The sequence below is a fragment of the Phyllostomus discolor genome, chromosome 12 (genome assembly GCF_004126475.2).
Source record: "Phyllostomus discolor isolate MPI-MPIP mPhyDis1 chromosome 12, mPhyDis1.pri.v3, whole genome shotgun sequence".
NCBI lineage: Eukaryota > Metazoa > Chordata > Mammalia > Chiroptera > Phyllostomidae > Phyllostomus > Phyllostomus discolor.
In genome coordinates this window covers 21,490,927-21,511,745 of record NC_040914.2, presented here as the reverse complement: position 1 = coordinate 21,511,745, position 20,819 = coordinate 21,490,927, and the positions used below count along the sequence as shown (strand labels likewise).

The 20,819-nt window shown below is 47.7% G+C and overlaps 1 protein-coding gene across 2 annotated transcripts; it reads left to right on the top strand.

Annotated features, from left to right (window-relative positions):
• Positions 1 to 3,398: 3,398 nt before the first annotated feature.
• LOC114510961 (kallikrein-7-like) lies at positions 3,399 to 20,355 on the top strand. 2 transcript variants are annotated; one of them, XM_028529514.2, is made up of 6 exons: positions 16,044 to 16,180; positions 16,618 to 16,752; positions 17,224 to 17,377; positions 17,501 to 17,748; positions 17,955 to 18,091; positions 19,721 to 20,355. In XM_028529514.2, the coding sequence occupies exons 2-6, from the start codon at positions 16,680 to 16,682 to the stop codon at positions 19,874 to 19,876; spliced, it is 768 nt and encodes a 255-aa protein (XP_028385315.1). In that variant the 5' UTR covers positions 16,044 to 16,180; positions 16,618 to 16,679; the 3' UTR covers positions 19,877 to 20,355. The 2 variants fall into 2 exon arrangements, with proteins under 2 accessions (XP_035868526.1, XP_028385315.1); XM_036012633.1 differs by lacking the exons at positions 16,044 to 16,180; positions 16,618 to 16,752 and adding an exon at positions 3,399 to 3,533.
• Positions 20,356 to 20,819: the final 464 nt, after the last annotated feature.

Below are 20,819 nucleotides of genomic sequence, written 5' to 3'. Positions count from 1 at the left end.
TGTGCCTGATTGCAAGAGTAAAATCACACCTTTTTAGACCCCACTGGATATGTGTCTTTAACAATATTTGTAATGTCAGCCATGGTAACCTATCTGAGTATAGAAATAAGCAGATTAGCCTGGGCTATGGTGAAAGCTTTGAATGCCACCTCGCAAGCCATCAGTGCCATCAGTCAAGAACCAGGACAAGTCAGAGAAGCAGGACTGGAGATCGTGCAGCTATAGACGACCTTCTTTTAAGACATAATCATGAATGCAAAGAATTTAAAGGTCTCTGCTGTTTCAACCTAACTGATCTTATAGAAATAAGATATTGTAAAACCAACAGTGGGGGAATGATAGGGGATTCAAGAGTTGGAAAATTTTAGTTTAAAGTAGTTAATACGCCTAGTAGATAATGAGGATGTTAAAGCTATTGGTTCAGGAACTGCAGATAAAGCCAGCCACTCCTAGGAGAGACAGCCGGCCTCCTAGGACACAGCTGGAGACCACCACCTGGTATACAGCTGGAGATATCTGAGATATTGTGTTCCAGGGGAAGACAGACCAGATGTGCCCCCTCCCCCCAGAGACAGCTAACAACCCAGGGCAAGAGTGCTGCAGTATTTTAATCTAGTTTTTCCCTGAACTTCAAAATCCCTCACTGCACTTTGCTCTCTGTTATGAGAAGGCTGACTTAGAAGGAGAAGTAAGACAGTCAGGGTGTAAACTGCTGTCTCCTCAGGTTGCTGGCCATCTGACTGAACACAGAGCCCGTAGAGATTCCATCCCTGTCTCTGACTATTGGGTTTGGTATGTGACAGGCAGCCCAAATGCTGGCTTTTCCAGTTTCAGAGCTAGAATGTGCTGGGGCCAACCCCCCAGGGTAGCACCCTGTCCCATCCTCAGGAGGGAGGGTGGAGGTAGAATGTGAGCCTGTGGGTTTAGCTGTCTGAGGGCTTCCAGGTAAAAGCAAATGCAGGCAGTGGCGCCCCGGAGCTGAGTGCACATGCTCTCCAGGACCCCGGGCACAGGGGTGGAGGTGCTGTAAGAGGAACACTCTGCACAGGGCTGGACACACTGAGCTCCCAGCTTCCTTGGGAGCCCAGATCCTATCAGACCAGCTGCAAGCAGGAGTCTCATTTGGGCTCAGGTAGGAGAGTCTGAAAGGACAGCTGTCCCTTGCTTTAAGGGGAGGAGGAGGAGGAGTGTAACGGAGTACAGCCAGGCTCCCCCAAAGAGGGGTTTGTAACAGGATTCAGAACTCAGGGTGTCCAGGAAATACACAAATATAGGATTCTCCCAACCCCCACAAGTCTGGGCTGGGGGAAGGGACCTATGAGCAGAGCCTTAGAGAGTTATTTTGCAGGCCAGCTTCATACCTGATGTGCAAAAATGCTTCTTTTGCGCATGAATAACAACAGACTAGCTTCCAGCCGGAATGGAGCCAGAAGGCACGCATCACGTTGACCTCTGAGGTGACTGGAAGGCAGCTCTCCCTGGTTGCAGTCCCTGCCTGAGAGCTCAGAGATGGGTCCCTCCAGGCCACAGGTCTGGCTGCAGCAGCCCCAGAAGGCTGGACACTGCAAAAGTGCTGACTTGTGGGAGTGACAGGGGACTCAAGAGTGGGACAACTTTTAGCTTCAGGTAAACAGTTAATAAGCCTAGTAGGTAATGCATATGTTAAAGCTATTGTGTCAGGAACTGCAAGTATGGCAGTTCACCACTCTCGGGAGGGGAGAGACTGTCGGTAGACCTCCTGGGGCACAGCTGGAGACATCCAAACCATTGTGTTCCTAGGAGAGACAGACACCACCCACCTGCCCTGCAGACAGCTAACCGCCCAGGGCCAGAGTGCTGCAGTGTTTTAATCTAATTTTCCCCTGAATTTCAAAACCCCTCACTGCACCTTGTTCTCTGTTATCAAAAGGCTGGTTTGGAAGGAAATGAAAAACAGTCCGTTGGGGTGTAAACCCACGGTCTTGCCCACCACCTGAATAAAGCACCCAATAAAGATTCCATCCCTATATCTAATTAGTGGGTCTGGTTTCTAACAGGCAGCATGAAAACCAGCTTTTCTGGCTTCAGGAGGAATTGGAAACGGGGTTATGGAGGAGGGGCCAGGCTGAGATTTAAATTAAAGGCGGGCTGCCAGGAGGGACGGGAGACCATGCAGGACTGGGGACCAGGGCTGTGTGGGACCCCGCAGGAAGGGAAGGGGCCAGGAGAAGGTGCCGAGTGGGTTTGGATTCAGGACAGCTGATCACCACCACAGGGCTGCCGGTACTGGGAACTGCAGAAAACCTGCCCAGCCAAGCACAAGTTCCTGGGAGGAACCGGGAGGAGTGAGCAGCCAACTTCTGTTCTTTTTCTTGCGGAGGGACGGTACGTCTGATGGGCATGTTCTGAGACTGACTGGACTGGGGAAAGTGGGGGAAGGGAGGATTGCGTGTATTTGTGGGTGTTTTAAGGGACTTGGGGATTTTAACAGTGACATTCTGTCATTACTCTAAACCTGTATAACTTTTGAATAAGTAGCTCTGTAACCAGAAAAGATACCGGCATTCGGGCTGCCTATCACTACCAAACTCAATAAGCAATGACAGCGATTGAATCTTTTATGGGCACTTTATTCAGATGGCCGGTGATCTGAGAAGATGGTGGGTTCCTACCCTAACAGACTATCTTCCCTTCTCTTTCCTGGCCAGGTCTTTTAGAACAGGGAATCAACCAGGTGCAGTGAGGGCTTTGAAATTCAGGGAGGATCAGGTGAGCGCCAAGCTGCAACATTCCTGTTCTGGGCAGTTAGCTGTTCCCAGGAATGGCGGGTCCTCTGTATCTTCCTGGAACACAAAAGGTCCAGATGTCCCCAGGTGGCAATCTTTTTGCAGTGCCCCAGGATGTCAGCTGTTTTCCCAGGAGCCAGATGGGCCTTATCTGTAGTTTCTGAAACAAAAACCTTAACAGACACATGACTTGCTAGACTTATAACTTTTTACCTTAAGCTAAAATTTTCCAAGTCTTGAGTCCCCTATCAGTTCTGTTCCTTTTCACCAAACTCTGACGTTGACAACCACAGCTCCTCACACCTGGCGGCAGGCAGAGAAGCCACAGTGACTTAGAGACCCCTTATCTGGACCCGTCCACAGGTCCTGTAACAGGAGCCCCAAACCCAGTCTGAAAAGGAGACCCATGAGGTGTGAGGTTTTCAGTCTTTTACTGAAAAAGAACTCGAAATACAGGATTATAAATGGGTAGAAATAGGCAGCAAGATTCCCAGGGCTGAAGTAGAAGGTGTCTCAGGTCAGCACTTCTGAGACTCAAAAAAGAGGGGTTTGAGAAATTGGGAGCCTGGGTCTGAGAAAGAGGAAACTGGGGACCAGGACTCCTGGTTCCTGAACTCTTTGTCCTTCCAGCCCCAGCAGGAGACACCCTTCCTCCTCCCTCCACGTGGCAGCCCCCAGAGGCTCCCAGAGACAACATGGCAGGTCCCCGTCTCTCACCCCTGCTGATCCAGCTGCTGTCCTTGGCCCTGGGAGCTGCTGGACAAGGAGGTGAGGGCCAGACTGGGAGGCCTTACCTTGCCCCTGAGCCTTGCACTGTCCCCACCTTCTCCCTCTAGGGCATTGCCCTCTTCACAGAAACCCAGTCGGGACCCCACCTGCCCCCACCCCCACCCCACAGAAGCTTCCTCCCAGGCAAACAGGGCTCTCCTGCTGGGGCCCCTTTCATCCTGCTTCCTTCTGGCTCCTGGGGTCCCTGTGTCCTCCAGGCTGCCTCCTGCCCTCAGTGTCTCTCCCATCAGCCTCTGGGGTTGTCTCCAGACCAGACACTCCACCTGGGTCCTGAGCAGCCTCCCTCCATGGGTCCCCATCTCTGTCTGCAGCTTTCTCTGCCCTGTGCTCAGTTTCTGCCCCAGCCCTTCTCCACGCCTCCATGTCTGTCTCTCTCTCTCACTGTCTCTGAGCATCCATCCACTGTAACCTCAGTCTTTCCCTGGTGCCTGCTACCCACGCTCTTTCCATGTCTCCATGCAGCCAACAACAACAATGGGGAAAATATTGTTAATGGATCTCCATGTCCAAGGAGCTCCCAGCCCTGGCAGGTGGCCCTGTTGCGCGACAGTGAGTTCCATTGTTCAGGCGTGCTAGTCAGTGAGCAGTGGGTGCTCACGGTCGCCCAGTGCAACAGGAGGTACGTGGCAGGGGATCCACAGCGACTCCATCGGTCCCTCTGGATCTTTGTCCTCACCTCTCTCTGTCCCCGTGTCTTTCCCTCTCTGAGGGCTCCTGTCTCTCCTTGAGTGGTTCTCCACACTCTGGGTCTCTGTCTACCCTCCTTGCATCTCTGTCCCCCTATCTCGGGGAGTCTGTCCCCTTTCTCGTTCCCCTCTCTCAGTCACAGCGTCACCCTCTCTCTGCACGACGTTGTTGCTGTGTTTCAGTGAGTACACCGTGCACATGGGCAGCAATCTTCTGGATGATAAGAACGCAGTGAGGATCAGGGCCACAGAGTCATTCATTCACCCTCGGTTCCACTGTCAGAAGTACATTCATGACCTCATGCTCGTGAAGCTGAGCAGCCCAGCCCCACTATCAGAGACTGTGAGGAAGGTCACACTGCCCTCCCGCTGTAGTCGCCCTGGGGCCAACTGTACCTTTTCTGGTTGGGACAACATGGACACGAACCTAGGTGAGTCTGCGCCTGTGACTGAGTAACCCGGACCCTCAATGCAATCCTCTCCCACACGCAGGAGTCCAGGTTCCCAGGTTCTCTACCCTCAGATCCAGAAGCCCTGGTCTTCAGACCTTCCTCCCTCCCCAAGACCCATAAGTTCAAATCTCAGGTTTCTATACCACGGGCCCAGGAGTCCAGGAGCACAGCCAGCTTCTCACTCAGACAATGGACTCCTATCCCCAGATGCATCACCAGAGACTTAGGGAACCAAGACCCAGGATCCAGCCCTGTCCTCCCACAGACCCAGAAAGCCTGGCCCCCAGCACCACCCTCCCTCAAACCCAGGAGCTTAGACACAGGCCCCTTCCTCCTTCACACCCAGGAGTCCGAGGGTAGGTACCTGCTCACGACCACAGCATTGAGTCACCCCACCTGTCCTTATTCAATATCCAAGGCCACCATTCCTTCACATCAGCACCCAGGGGACCACCAGACTAAGCTTCTAACTTCCCCCTCCCTTGCCTGACAGTGACGCAGCCATCAGCACTCCAGTGTTCCAATGTCACCCTCATCTCCCACAAGGACTGCGGGAAGCTGCACAGTATCCGGCCAAAGACACACATGATGTGTACAACTGCCCCTGCCAGGACCTTTGCCTACAGAGTGAGTCCCTCCTCTCCTGCCCTGGGTCCCGCTTCCTCTCAGCCCACAGCCCTCAGTTCCCCTCCACCCAGGATCTGGGAGCCTGGCCCTGGTGCTGAGCCTTCCCTCTGCACCTGACCAGTGCCACTGTCCTGTTCTCTCTGCTCAGTCCTCTGCCTCACTCAGAGTGGGAGCCCAGGGGGCCCACATGGCCCTGGGGGTGGGCACAGGGTTGAAGGTTAGAAACTGGAGGGGAGAAAGTGGGGCAGGGACTAGGGGAAAGAGGAGGGAGGCACTGGCTACAAGCACAGATTTTAAGGGGCACCAAACAGTGACCAAGATGAATCCTATTCCAATGAAATATTTAAAAAATAATTCATGGAAAAAATCCTTGATGGCCCCAAAAAATCAACTTTTTAAAACAAAGAACAATCAGACTTGACTGGATTTTCTATTTGCCTTGGGCTCCTGTATAATTCAGCATAGCACAGTACTGACCTTGGGTTTATCTAAAGTTAGAATACCAAGTTTGTCATGGATTTTTTTTTTCATATTGAATTTGATTTTTAAAGTATGCATTAAAATTCTCATTGCAATTACTGAGATGTGCCAGAAGCTAATGTTTGGCTTCTTTACATATCTTTGTATCTGTTCCTGCTTCTGGGAAAAGAAGGAACCCCTCCTCTTCTTTGTTCCCCCTTCCTCATCTTTGTAATCTCCTGTCTGTGTCTGAGAACCATCTTTCCTCATCATTCTTCACATCTCACTTCATTTCTTTGTTTTCCTCTGTATTTTCTCTGTGTTAGGATTGATCTCTCTCTCTGCCTCTCTGTCTCTCTCTCTGTTTGGATCAGCCTCTTTTACTCTTTTATTTCCCTCCATTTCTGCCTCTTTTTGAACTGCCAACATTTCTGCTTCTCTGTCCCTCTTCTTCCCTTCCTTCTCTCCATCCTTCTCTCTCTCCTTTTCTATTTCTCTTTCATCCTTTGCTTCTTTGTCACCCCACTCTCTTGGCTCACAACTGCACACTCAGCTTTCAGAAGCAGCTGGATTGTGTGTGTTAGGGGTAGAGGCAACAGAAGAGACTTGTATGTCCTAAAGAAAGGGGGTCCCCCCTTGTTCCCTTGACGGCCTGATTCATGAAAGTACAGGTTGCACAGGGACACAGAGCCCTACACTCAGCTTAAGCACTTGGCTTAATGCACTCATTTTCTTGTGTCAAAATGTATATGTTTGTACCTAGTGGTCCACATTTTCATCTTGCACTGAACCCTGTGAATCATTGGTCCAGCCCCTAGTTTTTGAGACTAGCTTGTCCCCCATTCCTGGGTAAGTTCATGTATTGATTTGCTGGAGATAATGTTCTTTCTCAAAGTTGCTTGGCAAAGAGTTATTCATGAGAGAACATTAATGAAGCTCTGACTTCCAAGAAACCCTGCCCCCTCCCAGTGATTGGCCTTATTGGCCAGGGCTCAAGCAAGTCTCTTCAGAAACCCTCCTTTCTCCTCTCCACGTGAATATTAATTCCTACTCTCCCATTGGTGCACAGAGACAATGAGTCTCTTCCCATTGTCCAAGGTGGACAATGGGCGTGGCAGGACAAAGACTTGATAACCACAAGAGTGTAGGAGACCTCAGTGCAGGTTGCTCTAAGGACAAAGTTGATTTGCTCTCTCCCCTCCAGGGTGACTCAGGGAGTCCACTGATGTGTGGAGGCTGCCTGCAAGGCCTGGTGTCCCGTGGATATGTTCCTTCTACAGAACCACCCGACCCAGTCGTCTACACCCCCCTATACTGGAACCACAAGTGGATACATGAAACCATAGAAGGAAATTCCTAATTTCTCCACACTCCCATCTCTGCCCCTATGCCTTGACCAGGAAATTCAGTGAAATAAAGATTCCTATGACCTATAGTGATATTTGGCTTTATTATTTTTCAAGGTCATATTAAAACATCAACAATATACCTAAAATAAAATAAACTTAGCAGGAAAGTACAACCAAGCACAAAAACCTCAGTGTTGGTATTTAAAATGTACACACACACACACACGCACGCACACACACAAAACATGTGGGACCCGCAGCTTCCGCTCCTGAAACTAAATTGGAACACTTTCCATGAAAGGTGGTTGAATGCAGTGAATCGAGGGCCTTATTCAGTACTTTGAGCCAGGAATTCTAGTAAATCCAAAATGGCAAGGTTTGAATTCATCACAACATTATCTGTCTTAGCAGACTATTGGGGGAAACTTTGTGTATTATATAATCATTTAACCATTATGGACAATATCTGAAACTAATATAAAATCATATTGAGGTCAATAGGGATTGAAAAATAAAATTTTAAATGTATTATTTATTTTAAAAAAGAAAAAAATAAGAGATCTACTTCCAGATGTTAATTCAACACTTGTGAGGATCTGACAGGCCCCAGGTGCTGTATTGGATGAGTCCCAGTCCCCATGGGGTTGCCTGCCAAGTGGGGGAAATTGACAATAAATAAATAAATAATCACATAAAATGAAATATGATGTGGAGTTATGAGCTATAATAAAATATCATGCAGTAAGAAGACAGGGAGTGGAGGAGGAGTGGTGTTTTAGTTAAAATGGTCAGCCCTGGCCCATGTGGCTCAGTTGGTTGGAGCACTCTCTGGTACACCAAAAGGTTGAGTGTGCAATTCTCAGTCAAGGCACAAACCTAGGTTGCAGGTTTGGTCCCTGCTTGGGGCACATACAGGAGACAGCTGATCAATGTTTCTCTCATCTCTCTCTCTCTCTCTCTTTCTTTCTCTCTCTCCCTCTCTCAAGTCAATAAATGTATCTTTAGGTGAGGATTTAGAAAATAATAATAAAATGGTGAGAGAAGGCTTCTAGGAGGAGGTGACATTTGGAAGAATAGGATTTAGCTGAGATGGAGAACCTGGTGGTTTCTGTTTATGAGGAGATTGCAGGGAGAGGGAGAGAAGTATCACAAGAGGGCACTCCTGAGTCCTCCAATCATCTGATACTTAATGTGAAAATGACTCAGGGAGAGACACAAAAGGCAGGCCCAGTGGTCCTACTCCAGGTGGAGAAAAGGAAACAGCAGGGACCTGGGCTTTGTTCAAAATGGTGAGAAGGGAGGAGCCCTGTGACACTGCCCTGGGCAGCTATGGGTGCACTGGGAAAGCCATATGCTGACAGGAGTGGAGGGAAAGGGTTGCTCTTTCTGGAAACTTACAACTCCTGCCCCCTGAGAGAACTTTCCTGACGCCCTCCACTGTGCAGAAGTAGAAATCTTTTCTGGAAGCTATGTGAGGACATCCACCCTGGGCAAGTCACAGAGTCAGGGTCTGTGCAGGAGGCAGCAGTGGGGCTGACCTGTGCCAGGTGAGCAACCTCTGAGACCTCTTTCTTCCCTCACCTCTCGCGTCTGAAGAGGCTGGAGGAGTGGCAACAGGAGGCTCCCAGCATCTTCACACACTGAGGTCACCTGTGTCAGACACAGAGGTCTCCCTTTCCCTGTGGGTTTCACAGCACAGGGAGAAGGGGTATTAAAAGTTTGCTTGTGTTGCCTTGCCAACTTCTGTGTGCTTGATGAGAGTTGGGGGGGAGTTATGTGGGGTGAGAGGAGATGCCCATGAAGGACAGGGTCTGAGGCTGGACCACACACGACCTTCCACTCCCTGTCTGAGGGTCAGTCCCTGACATTTGTGCTGACTCTGCCATCAACCAGCTTACTCAGCCACTTCTTTCTGGCACCTGACTGGGTTTCCTGGCACAGCTGCCTGCTCCTATGATTGGTTATTGTGGAGCAATGCCCTCTTCTCAGTTTTCAGGGAATGATGCCATGGACTTCACTGCTCCTTCAAAGACATCTCATCCCCCAGATGACAAATCCTGGGATTTCCCCCAGATAAAACACTCTCCTTCCCATCGGCTGCACCTCCAGTCCTCAGGGCTCTCACTGGCTTGGTTCCCGTCACAAAAGCCCCACCCCCTTTGTCAATCATTGGTCCCTGAAGACCATGCTCCAATAGGCTCTTCCCTATTGACCAGGATCACTGTCATTCCATCAGTGCTCCTGCCATGAAGTCCAGTCTCTCTGGATGGTTCCCAGAGACATTGTTTTCTTCCCTGAGACCCTCCCACTGGCGTGTGTGTGTGTGTGTGTGTGTGTGTGTGTGTATTACACACTGCTGCTTTCTCCTGTGTTTGGTAACTGGATTCGATGTTCTCTTCCCTAGAGGTCAGGAAAGAAACGATACCAGCTGAGCCCCCACTTTCTCTTCTCTCTACAGTACCCTCAAGCCACCCTTCTCCTCTCTCATTTGTCAGGATTTTCCTCATGGCCATTAGGCATCCCTACATGTGTGGAGAGTGATTTTTGGTTCTGAGAAGTTGGGTGGCTTATGCGAAGGAAAGGAAATAACTTGTTCCAGTAAACTGGAAATTCAGGAACAGAATTGTTGACTGCGGAGCCTGGCAGAGGACAGAGCACCAGGCATGGACAGTAACTGAAGCGACCCCAGTAGGCAGGGACCTTGTGTCTACAGCAGTTGGGGAGCCCAGGCATGAAAGTGTCAGTGACCCAGTTCAAGCTGGTTTGACCATAGGAGGGATCGTTTCCCTTAGGTGGCTAAGAAGGCTATGGGCAATAAATCGTTATGTTAGGGTCTCGAGTTGTTGAAATGGTGACTTTAGCCAATCAGCTCACTCTCACTCTCTCTGTCATTCTCCCTGGCTCCTTTCCCTCGTTTGTCACTGTTTCTCTGTCCACAGGTATCCACCGTTTCTCATCACTGCTTATCTCTTTCCTTCTTCTGGGGATCTCAGTCCAGCCTCTACAGAAAGACGTCTTCACCTGATGAGAACATAACAGATACAGTCAGCAACAAACACACACAGAAAATAAAGACCTCTTTCTCCCAACACCCTGATGTTCATTCCTGAAAGAGCTCTGATTGGCCCAGCTTGAACAGTGCCCAGCCCTTGGATTGATCTTTATCGCTAAGGAAGTAAGTGGTGCCCTTGTTGGCTTAGCCTGAGTCATGCATCCATCCCGGTGTGTGGGAGGGGTTGGGGAATTAAAACCAACAATTTCACCAGAGCATGTGAGAGGACAGCTTCCCAGAAGAAAAGGATTCTCTACTCACTTCTGAGTAGAGAATCCAGGAAGTAAAAAAAAAACAAAAAACAAAAAACAAAAAACACAAGTCTTCACGTCTTTTCATATGTCTATTATCCATCCGTATGTGCTCTTTGGAGAAATGTCTATTCAGGTTCTCTGCCTCTTTTTTATTTGGAGCTTTTGTTTTTCTGGTATTAAGTTGTGTGAGTTATGAGTTCCTGAGATATTTTGGATATTAACCCCTTATTAAATGTTTTATTAGTAAATATCTTCTCCCATCAGTAGGTTGTCCTTTGCATTTTTGTTTATGGTTTCCTTTGCTGGCAAAAGCTTTTTAATTTGATGTAGTCCCATTTGTTCACATTTTTTTGTTGTTTTAGTTTCCCTTGCCTGATGAGGCATTGTGTGTATGTGTGTGTGTGTGTGTAAATATATATATACACACTTGTATATATATATATATATACACATATATATGTATATATATATAGCTAGGAGTGACAAGAAACAGTTAACTGCCTGTGTTTTCTTCTAGATTTACAGTTTCAGTCAGGTCTCATGTTTAAGTCTTTAATATGTTTTGAATTTATTCTTGACTATGATGTCAGAATGTGGCTTAGTCTTTTTTTGTTGTTCTCTCTCTCTCTCTCTCTCTCTCCCTCTCTTTTGCATGCATCTGTACAGTTTTCCCAGCACTATTTATTGAGGAGACTGTCTTTATTCCATTGTATATTCTTACCTCCTTTATCATAAATTGATTGACCATATACGTGTGAGTTTATTTCTGGGCTCTATTCTTTTCCATTGGTCTATGCATCTGTTTTATTACCAGTACCAAGCTCTTTTGATTACTATAGCCTTGTAGTATACTTTGATATCAGGTAGTGTGATACTGCCAACTTTGTCCTCCTTTCTCAAGATTGTTTTGACTGAATAGGGTCATTTTTGATTACTTATAATTTTTTTCTTTTTTTAAAAAATATATTTTATTGCCCTGGCTGGTGTAGCTAAGTGGATTGAGTGCAGGCTGCAAACCAAAGTGTCGCAGGTTCGATTCCCCGTCAGGGTATATGCCTGGGTTGCAGGCCATGACCCCCAGCAACCACACATTGATGTTTCTCTCTCTCTGATGTTTCTCTCTCTCTCTTTCTCCCTCCCTTCCCCCTCTAAAAATAAATAAATAAATAAATAAATAAAATCTTTAAAATATATAAATATATTTTATTGATTATTGATTACAGTCGTCCCATTTTCCCCCTTCATTCCCCTCTGCCCTGTACACCCCCTCCCACCTACACCCCCCCTTTAGTTCATGTCCATGGGTCATACATATAAGTTCTTTGGCTTCTACATTTCCTATACTATTCTTAACCTCCCCCGGTCTATTTTCTGTGTACCATTTATACTACTTGTTCTCTATACCTTTACCCTCTCTCTCCCTCCCACTCCCCCGCTGATAACCCTCCACGTGATCTCCACTTCTGTCACTCTGTTCCTGTTCTAGTTGTTTGCTTAGTTTGTTTTTTTTGTTTTTGTTTTTGTTTTAGGTGTGGTTGTTAATAATTGTGAATTTGCTGTCATTTTACTATACATGTTTTTTTATCTTCTTTTTCTTAGATAAATCCCTTTAAGATTTCATATAATAAGGGCTTGGTGATGATGAACTCCTTTAACTTGACCTTACCTGGGAAGCACTTTATCTGCCCTTCCATTCTAAATGAAACCTTTGCTGGATAGAGCAATCTTGGATATAGGTCCTTGCATTTCATGACTTGGAATACTTCTTTCCAGCCCCTTCTTGCCTGCAAGATTTCTTTTGAGAAATCAGCTGACAGTTTGATGGGAACTCCTTTATAGGTAACTGTCTCCTTTCCTCTTGCTGCTTTTAGGATTCTCTCTTTATCTTTAATCTTGGCTAATGTAATTATGATGTGCCTTGGTGTGTTCCTCCTTGGGCCAACTTCTTTGGGACTCTCTAAGCTTCCTGGACTTCCTGGAAGTCTATTTCCTTTGCCAGATTGGTTAAGTTCTCCTTCATTAGTTGTTCAAATAAGTTTCCAATTTCTTGGTCTTCTTCTCCTCCTTTTGGTACCCCTATGATTCAGATGTTGGAAAGTTTAAATATGTCCTGGAAGTTCCTAAACCTCTCCTCTTTTTTTTTTTTTAATTCTTGTTTCTTCATTCTGTTGTGGTTGAATGTTTCTTTCTTCTTTCTTGTCTACACCATTGATTTGAGTCCTGGTTTCCTTCCCTTCACTGTTGGTTCCCTGTACATTTTTCTTTATTTCACTTAGCATAGCCTTCATTTTTTTCATCTAATTTGTGACCAAATTCAACCAATTCTGTGAGCCTCCTGATTATCAGTGTTTTGAACTGTGCATCTGATAGGTTGGTTATCTCTTTGTCACTTAGTTCTATTTTTTCTGGCGCTTTGATTTGTTCTTTTGTTTGGGCCATTTTTTGTGTGTTGACGTGCCTGTTACCTAGTGAGGGGTGGAGCCTTAGGTGTTCACCAGGGTGGGGCAACCCATGTCGCTGCGTTGTGACGCTGTATTTGGGGCAGGGGTCCAAGAGGGAACAATGGAACTTACTCTGCTCTCTGCCAGTTTTCAGTCACTTCCCCCACTTCCCACAAGCAAATTGGGCCCTTCAGGTTCTGATTCCCATGTGGGCGGGTTTGTGTACGTTGTGGGACCCTATGGATCTCTCCCACAAACTCTCCTGTGAGGCTGGGAGTTTCTCCTGGCACCTCAACCCCCACAGGTGTTCTCAGTTGGTGTTTTGAGGCTTTATTTCCCCACTCTGGAACCCTGGATTGCGCGAGGTTTGTCTCACTCCCTAGTTCTGCCTGGTTTATCTGTGCACAAATATGGGACCACCCATTCTACCAGCAGCCTCGCGCACCGCGCCCCTGCACAATCCACTGCCTCACTGGGTCTGCCAGCTGCCACCTTGCACACCCAGGGTCCACCAGCCACCGTACCAAGAGCCCTCTCTGTCCTGGCTCCCCGACTCCACCCCTCCTACCAGTCTGGATGAATGTGTCTACTTTAACTTCTTGGTCGTCAGCCTTCCCTACAGTTCAATTTTCTGTCAGTTCTGGTTGCCTTTTATTTTTAAATTGTTGTTGTCCTTCTTTTGGTTGTTCGAGGAGGCACAGTGTGTCTACCTACACCATCATCTTGGCCGGAAGTCTATATATGATCTTTCTATTTTTGGCTTTTAATCTTTGTGCTAGCTGCCTAGTTGGGACTACATCTAAACTAAACTACAAACTATAAGAGTTTTTGCACAGCAAAGGAAATCATTAACGAAATAAAAAGATAGCCCACAGAATGGGAGAACATATTTGCTGATACATCTGATAAAGAGTTAATATCCAAAATTTATAAAGAACTCACAAAAATCAAAACCAAAAACAAAACAACCCAATTAAAAATGGGCAAAGGACCTGAATAGACACTTCTCCAAAGAGGACATACAGATGGGCAACAGACATATGGTAAGATGCTCAATGTCACTAATCATCAGAGAAATGCAGATTAAACCCACAGTGAGATATCATCTCACACTTGTCAGGATGGCTGTCATCAATCAATCAACAAACAACAAGTGTTGGGAAGGATGTGGAGAAAGGGGAACCATTTTGCACTCTTGGTTGGAAGGCAAATTGGTGCAGCCACTGTGGAAAGCAGCATGGAGATACCTTAAAAAATTAAAAATGGATCTGCTTTTCAACCCAGCTCTTCTACTTTTAGAAACCTTTAAACCAGGAAGGAAGTAGGAAGATGATATGAGATGAAGGAGCTCCATGGAGTGTTAGTTCGCCATCTCAGCGACCTCACCCAAGAACCTGACCATCTTCATCTCCCTGTTGGCCATCTGTAGAGCTTCAGCTTTGTCTACCTGCCACGTCCTTCCATGGTTCCAGGTGGGCTGCCACACTTTAGAATTTATGTCCAGGGGGGACACCATCTAACAGACTAAATGAGAACTCTTCTCCTGTCCCAGAATTGCATCACTGTCCATTTTTGAACTGGTACAGCCACTACACAAAATTAAAAATGAGTTACCATATGACCCAGCTATCCTTTTTGTGTATATCTACCCCCCAAAAAGTGAAAACACTTATTCACAAGGACATATGCACCCCTATGGTCACTGCAGCATTATTCATGATGGCCAGTACATGGAAACAACCAAAGTGTCTTTTCATAGATGGCTGCATAAAGAAGATGTGATACTTATATACAATGGAATACTATTCAGCCATGAGAAAAAATGAAATACCACCATTTGTGACAACACAGATGGATCTTGAGAATACCGTGCTTAGCAGAATCAGTCAAGAGCCATAGGATTTCACTCATATGGGACATAAAACTGAAAGCAACAAATGAACAAATGAGAAAAACAGATACACGGAAGCTCAGGGGATTAAACATATGGCGACAGAAGATGATTTGACTTTGAGCGGTGGGCACAGAATGCAACATGAAGTCCATGGATCCAGAGAAACATACCCTTGAAACCTACACAGCATTGGGGGGAAGTGGGTTTACAGTTGTGAGTACTCAAAACAGCTTATTCTTGCATTATTATTTAGTGGTTATTGTATTGTTTGTTTTCCAAACAGCTGTAAACTTACTTCTGCCTCACCTCGTATAATCTTATTAACCAAGGTCACCCCAATAAATTTAATAAAAAGACAAAAGAAAACAGACCGCATATTTTAAGCTTTATTTTTGCTACTCAAGTTCTCCCCCCACTGGAACGAGAGCTTCGGTGAAGGGATTTTTGCTGTCTTCTTGATGCCGTGTCCTCAGGGGTCAGAACGGATTCTGTCTCAGAGTAACATGCTCAGTGGAGGTGACTGGGAGGAATACAATGACCAAAGAGGAATATGCCAAGAAATTCTTCCCACCATTGTTATAATGGGAATTCTTCCAATATACTTCAGTGTGAAACAGATCACATAAACTCAGAATAAAAACCATAGTGTGGAATATTATACAACACTATAAAAGAAGGAGAAGTGATCTCAGTTTCTAAGAGGAACAATTGTTCAGGATATTTTACAGAGTAAACAAAAGGTTACATCACCTCGTGTTTAGTCATATATTTTTGTTACAAACACACCGTATGTATAGAAATCTATGTACAATGTGAGACAGACGATGTGACGATGTGGTAACAGTAAACATTTAGTGGATGGAGTTGGAAAAGCCTTCTCTTACTCACTCAGAACCCTCTATTAGGTTGAATATTGGGTTCAAAGCCACATCTGGAACTCAGCCTGGGAAAGGTCCCACGGGCTGATCAGAGTTGGGGTGCAGGGTTTAGACCATGCAGGAGAGCGGACGAAGGCAAGAAAATTGGCCAAGGTGGGAGAACCAGGACACAGTCCATTCCTGAGATGTGCAGGATCCTGACGTCAGCTCCTGCCCCTCAGGGCCAGCATCGGGCCCCTCCCTGGGTAGATGCCACCAGGGCCAGAATGCGCGGGTGAGCCATCTGGGTGCCGCCCCCACACAGCCTCCGGAGGGAGGGTGGAGACAGTGCAGGTCTATTGCTTTCACTGCCTCAGGGGTTCCAGATAACCAGCACGTTCAAGAAGGGGGCGTCTCAGAGCTGGCTCCACCTGCACCCGAGGTTGTGGGGGCGGGACAGTATGCCATAAGAGGGCCGCCCTGCACAGGGCTGAACAGGCTTGGCTCCCAACCTAGACTGGAGCCCAGATCAGGTCAGATCTGCCGCAGCCACAGGTGAGAAGAGGCCTTAGGGGGTGGGAGGGGAGGCTGGCTGGACAGCTTGAAGGAAGGGGCACAGTTGGGGGGATCTGGAGTCCTGGTTCTAAGAGATGAGGAGATGGAGGTAGAATTTGGGGTCCCTTAAAGAAGCAAAACTGGGGAAACCAACTCATGAATAAGGAAGGGTGGGAAGCCTGATTCCTAGGTCCTCAGAGGAAGGGGCTCTGCTGGCCGAGAACCTCAGTCTGAGTGGGGAGGGGATGTGGCCAGAGAGTGAGGTTTTGGGGTCTGAGGAGACTGAGGAACAGGGCTTCTAGGTCCGAGAGAAGAATTGTTTCAGGACCATGGCTCCTGGGTCTGAGGGAAGAGGGTGCAGACGAGGGCTCCTCAGTCTGAGGGAGGAGAAGGGCCTGGGGACCAGGACTCTTGGTTCCTAAACTCTGTCCTTCCAGCTCCAGCAGAAGACGCCCTTCCTCCTTCCTCCAAGTGGAGCCCAGAGGCTCCCAGAGACAACATGGCAGGTCCCCTTCTGTCACCCCTGCTGACCCTGCTGCTGTCCTTAGCCCTGGGAGCCACTGGACAAGGAGGTGAGGGCCAGACTGGGAGACCTTACCTTGCTCCTGGGCCTCAAAGTCACTCACATTCTTTCTCCAGGCTTCCTCTCCCCAAACAGTCCCCACGTCAGGACCCCACCGCCTGCAGCAGCTTCCTCCCAGGCAGACAGGGCTCTCCTGCTGGGGCCCCTTCCCTCCTGCTTCCTTCTGACTCCTGGGGTCCCTGTGCCCTCCAGGCTGCCTCCTGCCCTCAGTGTCTCTCCCATCAGCCTCTGGGGTTGCCTCCAGAGCAGACGCTCTACCTGGGTCCTGATCAGGCTCCCTCCATGGGTCCCCATCTCTGTCTGCAGCTTTCTCTGCATTGTGCTCAGTTTCTGCCCCTGCCCTTCTCCACGTCTCTCTGTCTGTCTCTCTCTATATCACTGTCTCTGCCCACCTGTCCGCTGATTCCTCAGCTTTGCCTGCAGGCTTGCTACCCATGGTTTTCTCCATGTCTCCATGCAGGAAAGGACGCCGGGGATAGAATTATTAATGGAGTTCCATGTCCAAGGAGCTCCCATCCCTGGCAGGTGGCCCTGCTCAAAGGCAATCAGCTCCACTGTGGAGGCGTGCTGGTCAACCCGCAGTGGGTGCTCACCGCCGCCCACTGCCAGATGAGGTATGTGGCAGCAGAGCCACGGTGCCTCCAGCTCTCCCTCTGGGTTCCCATCCCCTGATCTCTGCATACCTGTCCCCCTCTCTCAGTGACCGTGTGTCTGTCTGCATGTCTCTCTTCTCCCAGTGAGTACAATGTGCACATGGGCAGTGACCGTCTGGACAGCAAGAGAGCTCAGAGGATCAAGGCCACAAAGTCCTTTGTCCACCCCAGCTACTTCACACAGACACACGAGAATGACATCATGCTTGTGAAGCTAAGCCACCCAGCCAAGATGTCATCGAGAGTGAACCAAATCAACCTGCCCTCCCGCTGTGCTGCACCGGGCACCACATGCACCGTGTCTGGCTGGGGCACCACCACCAGCCCTGATGGTGAGGCTTCCCAGGGAGCCTGGGGTCCAGGCCCCCTGCCCCCTTGTCCCCAAGCCCCTGGAGACCAGGAGGTTTACCCCTTTCCAAGTATCGAGCCCCACAGCTCTTTCTTAACTCAAGATCTAGGGCCCACACTTGCCCTCCATCAGCACCCAGGGATCCCCAAGCCCAGGCCTCTGACCAACCTACCCTCTCCCACTCAACAGTGACCTTTCCATCGGAGCTCATGTGTACGGATGTCAAGCTCGTCTCCACCCAGGAGTGCCAGAAGGTTTACAAGGACCTGTTAGGAAAATCCATGCTATGTGCTGGCATCCCCAACTCGAAGTCCAATGCCTGCAATGTGAGACCCTCCTCCCCTCCCCAGCCCTGGGTCCTGCTTCCTTTTAACCCAGAGTCTGCATTCTTCTTCTTCATCCAGAGTCTGGGGGCCTGACCCTGGTGCCCAGCCTTCCCTCACACCTGACCACTCCTGCTATCCTGGGCCTCTCTACTCAGTCCTCTGCCTCACATGGAGTGGGAGCCCAGGTGGGCTGGTATGGCCCTAGGGGTGGACATGATGTTGAGAGGGAGGGACTGGGAGTGAGAAAGATGAGTCGGGGACTAGGGTAAAGAGGAATGAGGCACTGGCTTCAAGCACAAACTTTAAGGAGGCACTAAACATTCAGTGACCAAGATGAATCCTATTCCAATGCAATATATTTTTTTAAATCTGTACAAAAATCCTCAATGCACAAAATATTGGAGTTTCCAGTAACTCCCATTTCACCCAACTTTCCATTTGCCTCAGGCTCCCATATGGTTTAGCACCGCAGGGTACTGACTCCATATATCTAAAATTAGGATAACTTGGTTGTCGTGGATTTTTTTATATTAAATTTGATTTTTAAGGTATTGCATTAAAATATTATTTATTGAAATCACTGATGTTTTGTGCCAGAAGCTTCTGTCTCAGTCACCTCACCTGGGTGCTGGTTCTGGTGATGGAAGGAGCCCCCTCCTCCTCTCTGTCCCCACTTCCTCATCTCTGTCATCCCCTCTCTGTCTCTGAGAAGCATCTTCCCTCTTTGCTCTTCAGGTCTCATTTCATTTCCTTGTTTTCCTCTGTGCTCTCTCTGTGTTGGAATCTATCTATCTATCTATCTATCCATCAATCATCTGCCACTGGAATGCTTGTTACCTCCTCCATCTCTGCCTCTTTCCCCACTGCCAATATTTCTGCTTCTCTGTCCCCCTCTTCCTTCCCTTTCTTCTCTCCATCCTTCTCTCTGACTCTCTCTTTCTCCTTTGCCCTTTTGTACTTCTACTCTCTTTTCTTCCACCTGCACTCTCATTTTCCAGGGGCCACAGGGCGGTGTGTGTTAGGGAGAAAGGTAGTGAGACAGGGCTGTGTGTCCTAATGAATAAGGAGGTTCCCCCTTGTCCCCCAATGAGTGCTGATTTATAATTGTGTAAGCTGTGCAGGGACCCAGAGTCCCACATTCAGGAAAGTCCCACACTTGGTTTAACACACTCTTTTAGCTGTTTTGAAATTTATTTATTTGTCCCAGGTGGTCTGCATTTTTACTTTGCACTTGACCCTGTGAATTAGGTCATTGGTCCTGCCCCTGGTTCCCTGTCCTGGATCCCTGGACAAGGGCATATATGAATTCTCTGGAGAAAATACACCTTTTAGTGGCTTGGCAAAGAGTGGTTCAGTGAGGCTGTGACTTCTGGGAAACCCTACCCCCTCCTTGTGATTGGTCCCATTGGCAGGGGCTCAAGCCAATGTCTTCAGAAAACCTGGTTTGTCCTCAGCACAATTGCATTAATTCTTGCTCTCCCATTGGTTCACAGAGACAATGAGTCTCTTCCCATTGGCCAGGGTGGAAGACTGTGGTCAGGCAGGACAAAGACTTGATAAACAGCGGGTATATTAGACCCCAGTGCTGGTTGCTCTGAAGTCAATGCTAATCTGCTCTTTCCCCTACAGGGTGACTCAGGGGGACCACTGGTGTGCAGAGGCACCCTGCAAGGCCTGGTGTCCTGGGGAACTTTCCCTTGTGGCCAACCCAACGACCCAGGTGTTTATACCCAAGTCTGCAATTTCGTCAGTTGGATAAAGAAGACCATGAGAAACAATCGTTAATCTCTCCAAACTCCCACCTCTCCAACTCTGTGCCTTGAATAGGAAATTTACAGAAATTAGGACATTGAGGACCTGTAGTCATATCTGACTTTACCTTTTCATATTAAAACCTCAACAATATTATGTGTGTGTAAACCAATGAACTCAAGCAAAAAACCAAACTCAAAAAAACAAACACACACACACAAATCTCAGTGCTCATAAAGATGCAATGAGACCAGCAATCTCAACAACTGAAACTGTCAACTGCTACAATATTTTTGGGAGGCAGTTGAGCAAAGTAAATCAAGACCCTCTTCACCACCTTGGACTTAGTAATTCTAGTAAACCAGAAACGTAGAACAAGGTTTGAATTAGTGGATTGTTTGTGTAAACAATACATGGATTTGTGACAAGGATATTCATGAAACTGTTCCAGATAATAATTATGCAGAGTTGTCAGTATTGGGCAAGAATGTTGATGCTATCTGATGTTAAATGAAAAAAAGACAAATGTATACTCATGTGATCCTCACCATGTAAAATAAAATAGTCACAAAATAAAATCTGACAGAGCATGTACCAAACTGTACATGGATGTAGTCATGAGTGCTTCCTTCCTTCTATTCCCCTTTCTGTGCCTGTGCACTTTTAGAACCTGAAAAATACAGGTGGAAAGCTCTGAAGAGCTCAGGCTGGGGAGAGGAGACCTTAAGAGAGGGAGACAGGAAAGGATAAGGTATCTGATTCTGAGCTTTCACTCAGTCTCCCACCTCCACCCCCAACTGGTCCAGTGACAGGTTTCTCTGTATTATCCAGGTCTCAGTTTTCCTCATCCATTAAATGGGAGAGAGGGGAAGGGAGGGGCAGGGGGGACAGAGAGAGAAAGAAGGAGGAGAAGGAGAAAAGGAAAATGAGAAATGCCTATTTTGTCAGTGTTGAAATGGATTTGAAACTGGTTCTG

What these genes read in the sequence shown, in the direction of transcription:
- LOC114510961 (XM_036012633.1), top strand. Translation starts at nt 3,461, where the DNA reads ATGGCAGGTCCCCGTCTCTCACCCCTGCTGATCCAGCTGCTGTCCTTG. An exon ending in GGGAGCTGCTGGACAAGGAG is followed by an intron (nt 3,534 to 17,223) that starts GTGAGGGCCAGA and finishes GTCTCCATGCAG; the next exon opens with GAAAGGACGCCGGGGATAGA. An exon ending in CACCACCACCAGCCCTGATG is followed by an intron (nt 17,749 to 17,954) that starts GTGAGGCTTCCC and finishes CCCACTCAACAG; the next exon opens with TGACCTTTCCATCGGAGCTC.